This window comes from Cryptomeria japonica, chromosome 7 (assembly GCF_030272615.1).
Source record: "Cryptomeria japonica chromosome 7, Sugi_1.0, whole genome shotgun sequence".
NCBI classification, from domain to species: domain Eukaryota; kingdom Viridiplantae; phylum Streptophyta; class Pinopsida; order Cupressales; family Cupressaceae; genus Cryptomeria; species Cryptomeria japonica.
In genome coordinates, this window is record NC_081411.1 from 267,761,368 (window position 1) to 267,767,367 (window position 6,000).

The 6,000-nt window shown below is 36.5% G+C and overlaps 1 protein-coding gene across 1 annotated transcript in view; it reads right to left on the reverse strand.

Moving 5' to 3' along the window:
- The window catches only part of LOC131033963 (DNA polymerase alpha catalytic subunit), a 67,760-nt gene extending 62,021 nt beyond the window's left edge, over nucleotides 1–5,739 (reverse strand). The window contains exons 1-4 of the mRNA XM_057965288.2: nucleotides 5,007–5,739; nucleotides 2,552–3,183; nucleotides 1,806–1,976; nucleotides 1,591–1,674 (exon numbers count right to left, since the gene is read on the reverse strand). Of these exons, the coding sequence (XP_057821271.2) occupies nucleotides 1,591–1,674; nucleotides 1,806–1,976; nucleotides 2,552–3,183; nucleotides 5,007–5,610 (1,491 nt within the window). The 5' untranslated portion in view covers nucleotides 5,611–5,739. The remainder of the gene's footprint in view (nucleotides 1–1,590; nucleotides 1,675–1,805; nucleotides 1,977–2,551; nucleotides 3,184–5,006) is intronic.
- Nucleotides 5,740–6,000: the final 261 nt, after the last annotated feature.

Sequence of the window (6,000 nt, forward strand, 5' to 3'; positions counted from 1 at the left end):
TGTGTGGTCGACTGGAAAACACCTTGAGTCCTTAACCTTCAAGCATTTTCGTATCTAGGATATGTACCTTCGTAGTAGTGTCCTTGGTCTTTGATGCATTGAACATCATTATTACCTTAGAAGATCGCACTAATTTCAGTTGAGTTGTTGTCTTATGGCGAAATTGAAATTGGTTGAGTCTTGCCAAATCTCATCCATGCTAAGTCGTTCATAGGGTTAGGCTAGATTAGACCTCTTAAGCCCTATCTTTTTCCATTTTTTTTGAAAGTTCCTTTTAGATTAGTGAAACCTTCGAACTATTGAATCCGTAAGAAGCCTTGAAGGAAACAGCAAATCACATCATACCACTAAAAGCTTGTCCACACGTGGAGACCCCACTAAAAGAACCTTGGAGTCCACCTAACTGATCCTTTTTGCAGATCTTCAGCAGTTAGAGACTATTTTCTCAAGAGAGGATAAGATGCCTGTCGGTATTTTATTTTGTGTATGATTGTGTACAAAATACACGTCAACAATAAGGCAGCCATTGCAATCCCTAAGCCAATCATACAACCCTCATAAGCAGCCGTACCATTTGCAAACCCCCAAAATGTTACAATTGTTCGATCCAACCAATTGAGGGTTTAAATCTCATGCCATTCTTGTCAGCAACACTTCATAGCAGTATATCAATAACTTTCGTAGGCGACAGGAGCATAATTCTCATTCAAATCGTTGATTTGTTAGTAGATGGAAAAAAAATCTTGGGAGCTAAGCGTGGGACTTAGTAGATCTTCTGCATTTGTTTTTGGTAATTGTGGTAGGAGCAAATAAAACTACTCGAAGCCACTTTCAGCAATTGGGAGCTCTTAGTTTGTATTTTGTCTCAGTTTTTCAATAAAACTCACTCTAGGGTAGGCGTGGTATCCCTGATATGCCAATTTGTTAACTTGGTGAATTACAATTCTCGAATCTGAAAATTATTTCATTGCTTTTCCTAAATCAGAATTCTGAAAATTAACTATCAGCCATTTATTTCTGCATTTTGTAGTTCAAAGTGTTGTTTCTTGGCATTCATTCACTACAAAACCCTATGCAAACTTTGGCATCAAAACACAAGCATAAAACCTCAGAAAAATTATCTTAAACCTTCAATCAGCAGCTTTAAAAAATCAGAAAAGTTTCAGTGCAATCCAGCTGGGGATCTTTCATTGTATTTGCCAAGACTAAATTGAAAGGAGATGTTTGTTGGAAAGTACAACAACTCATGATTCAACCATCACTCTAGCATACCATGAATCCTTAGTTGAATTTCATCTGTTTAGAGGGAGGTATATGGTTGTTTTTTTCCTTCTTGTTTCACCTAGCAGGAAAATAATTAAGATAGCCATGTGCATTTGTTGGCTTAACCTATGCTCTCCACGGGATCTTAACAAACAGCCTAAAGGAGAACAAATAAACTTCTATTAAAAAAAATCTGCAATGCACAAAGGCAATAATAAGCATCATAGAGACATAAACTGACATCTTCGCAATACTTTTCTACCATTGTCTATAGCATAACTTGGTGGAGTTATTTGCAATCAGACATTTGAACTTAATAGCACAAACCTTGACAGGCACCATACTAAAATTATTCACATTCAGATCCATTAGTTTCTGAGAGATCTCTTGCTTTATGCCTGATGCCATTTCCTGCAATGCAAAAAAAGCAAACATGACAATTCTTCTTGCATTTTGCATTACAGAAAAATTTTAATTAGTCACACAAAATGCCAAGAACATTCCCAACTATCAGCAGTACTAATATAAAAATCATGAGGCACCTGTAGTTTTTTCCCCAAGAAAGATTGCTCAGCTGCGCCTTCTTTGGAAGCTTGCTCAAACTCAACAAGCATGTTATCTGGAAAGACTGAAGGAGCCGGTATTGCAAAAACACACCGCTGCATATTTTGTACAGCCACACAACAGCTAACATACGTGTTTTTGACCTTTACCTGCAGGAGGTTAGACAGCATTTTCTTGTAAGCTTACAAACTGTACCAGTTACACAGAATTATAGATATATGTTCTCTAATTACAATTTGTGCCTATGAAAAAAAGAATTCAATTACTCTGTTTAATTATTTTTATAAATTATAACATTTTTTTTCAGCACATGAGTTAACCCTATAAATGTATGAATATAATTTTGTTTCATATTTTACCCAGTTGTATGATAATGCAAATTTGCAAAATTGAAAATACTAAGTCAAAACCAGAAATTCACAAGCCCTAAAATCAACAAATAGAAGATATAGCATCCAAATATTGATTGCTCATAAACCATAACACTGCAAACATCTTGAATGCTATCAACCATTATAATGATAAAACACCAAAAATGTGCCGTGCAGTAAAATAAAACAATTAAATCCTTGAAGGCTTCCAAATAGAAGATTCCAACCCTCTGGAAAGCTTTTCTGCTCTGTTCTCTAGAAAGTAGGCAAAAACTTGAATGGGCATGGCTATTTTTACTAACAATCTTAGCTTTTTATGCTTTTGGATATATCCATGATTTTATAATCCATACCTTGCCAAACAGATACACTGTACCAGGATGAGCTCCATAAGCTTCCTCATAAGCATCAATAAGATAAAATAATAAACTTCCATCGGACTCCAGTGGTAAGTCATTACTGTCTTCAGAAACAACTTGCTCATTAGCAGTCTCTTTGATCACTGTACCTTTTTCATTAGTGTCTTGCCATATTGCTTGCCAGTCAGAGGTTGCTTTTGATGTTAGACTTTCACAGCTAATTCTAGCATTGAGCATATTTGTCTCCAGTGCCACTTTAGGCATTGGCTTTAGCTCGCAATCAGCTATAATGGTATCACAATTCTTGGGTAACAATGACTCAGTTGGCTTAATATTATTCTCTTCATGGCTTGCATTTTCATCAATGTTATTTGGAAACTCAACAGAAACATGCTGGTCCTCAAGAACTGGGTCAGAATTTTGAGATTCTATAGCAATCCCAGAACCAGGCTCATACTTGTGACCATTTTCCACGGAATTATGCTTACAACTGCTTTGCAAATTAATACTTTGCTGCACAGATGCCTCGTTCACTTGAATTTCTGGTCTATTCCAAGAAAAAGTGTGAGGAGAGCTTTGAATACTATTCGATGCAGCATTTCCTACCACTGTAGCATTCTTTATACCTATTACCATGAGGAAGCATCAATAGAATCTGTTAGTTATAGCAATATTTTACACATAAAGAGAGAGGAATTATGTTAGAAACCACAAACAAACAAATCAGCTCAAAGAGATTTGAAAGTACAAATACTAACAAATAAATTAAGCCAAAAAAATGAGCTACAATGCCTGAAAGGAAAGAAAAAAAGAGAGACTTTACAAGCTAATAACATAAAATCAATGCGATTGTACCATATTCCAAATTATGTTACTATATATAATAGCAGAAGTTGAACCCTCACAAATACTAGAGACTAGCAAGCACAACTACAAGAAAAACTTATTCCTTGTTTATAAATTGCTCGTGAAATGCAATTAAAATAATAATATGTGACGTAACTTGGAAACAGTCAGTTAAATTATGTCACTATACTAAAGAGGAACGTATATGAAAACAAACAATTATATCATTTGCTCACATGGACCATTAGTATTATTGAAATTAAAAATATAGTAGTACACCATTCATGCAATTTACAGTTTTCTAGGTTCCATTGATATATCATTAAGACACTGAATGAACTAACAGCAACATGGAACAGAAGCTATTGGCCATTGAAACAATACTAAATCTCCACCAAAAGGTTTCCATCTGCCAAAGGAGCCCTAGCATACTACAGCGAAGAGGAACATTTGAAAGAACCATACATTTTTTAAACTTGAAAATTCAGGGAAAATCTTTCCGATAAGAGTTACCGAGCTTCTCTATTCAAAAAGTAGGCAAATCTTCAAACAAAAAAAGTTGTCTTCTGGAAACTGGAGCAAACTTGCAGAAAAACTACACCTATTGTTTTACAGAAAGTGAGATCCACCTGCAGAGATTGTCACCGCAGCCATCATGAAAACTCTTGGTAATTTATACTTGTCTGAGTTCTGCTGAAACATGGATCAGTAAGATCTTAACCTATAATGCAAGTCCGAGTGATATCCCACTAAAAAACACTTCATATTCTGTCCTATAGAATGCAGAATGCCATTCTGGTGCAAAAACTTTCTCTCGTAAATATGAATTCATGCTTAAACACCAAACCAGGGTAGCCAAACTTGAATGAAAAATCCTCTATACATTAAGCAAATCAGATAAAAATTGTAACATACTGATCAGTTGATTTTGAAGATTAACTCTTGGTTCCAAAAGTATGTGTTAATGGTTGTGTATATGTCCGTGGAAGACTAAACGAACTGTGTGGTGTGGAGCCCATGTATAAAGTAGACCCGGATTCAAAGCTCCAAGTAGGTATGGATAATGTAAGACAAAGGTCCTGCATGATTTTGACGCCACAAAAATTTCCCTTGTCGTTCTACTACTTAATAGAAGGGCAGACATTTGCAATATTTCTACAAGGTAAAACAAACAGATCAAAATTGAAAAAACGCGTCTGAAGAATTTGCACCAATAGTAAAACAACAAATTTGGGGATTTCCAAACTTTCCAATCAAAATAAAAATATTAATCAAAAAGTTTAACATAACAATAAAAACGAATAAAGAATATCAACCTTGGTAACGCTCTTATTTAGAACAGGCAAGTTTCATGTAAATACGAGTGCATCTGGCAGTTTATACTTTTTTTGGCGGTCTGCCTTTAACAAGTGATGAAATAGACACAAAAAATTACACAAAGCTTATATTTTCCAGACCCTGTCACGAGATTTCGAAAATGCGCGGAGACACATGAAGGCAGAAAAAAATTCACAGGCCACCACATGCACACCAAAAAAACAGAAACCAACGACAAATTAAAATTAAAAAACACTACTCAATTTGTATATATAAATTTCCGTACCTGTCCGGCGCCTTCTCTTTTCTCGATCGGCTTCATCAGGAGTAATCTCAGCGAGAACATCTTCCAAAATACTGTCCGTCGAAAAGCCCTTCTGGCCTGGCTTTTCTTCCTTATTACTATGCTTCTTAAACATCGAAGACGATGTAAACATTGACGAAACCCTCTGTTTCCCCATCAAAGCCGCCGCAGCAGACAACGCCGAAGCCTTCCTTGACGCATTGCCATCATTTTTCTTCTTGTTTTCCGACGGCAGTTTCTTCTTCTTCGAAGACGACACGCCTTGTTCTTCCTCGGATGAATAATTAAGGGTGCCGGTTTCCCAGTCATCTTCTTCTCCAATGTCGCAGTAGCCTAACCCTGCGTCGTCAACTACAAAATCCTTTGCATCCGCGCGACGCTTTGCGACGAGCTGCGCATAGTCGTCTTCCGCAACGGTATCATAGATTTTCTCCTCTAATTTGAGGTCGAAGCCATCAACTCTTCGTCCGCCTTGTTGACGGAGATTCTTCAGTTGCTGTAGGGCAGCGGAACGGGCGCTGCTCTCAGATCCCGCCGCCGCCCCTCCACCGTTCCTCCGCCTGCTACCGCTTCCTTCCATCGGCATTGTTTGTCCTTTTGTTTATCTATCTATCCAGTTCGAGGACTTCAGAAATTTGTTGCAGACTAAAAACCAACAACTTGTGAAAATTCAAGGTGTGCGTTTTCTGGATTTTTTACTTTGGCGGGAAGATGCAAATAAAATGGCGCCAAAAATTATCAAGAAATATTGGGCTTGATTAAAATTTCACCATTTGTGGCAACATAAATTTAAATTGTATATGATGGCGACTAGGTGAATAGCGACGGGAAATTATTGAGGAAGTTAGTCGTTCATGGATTTTCCTAGTAGTAATTAAAATTAAAAAAATTACTTGCTTTAATGATATTATGTGAGGGGAAAAAATAATAATAAATTGGTAAGTGAAAGTTTTCTATTATTCTAACATAAAAAATA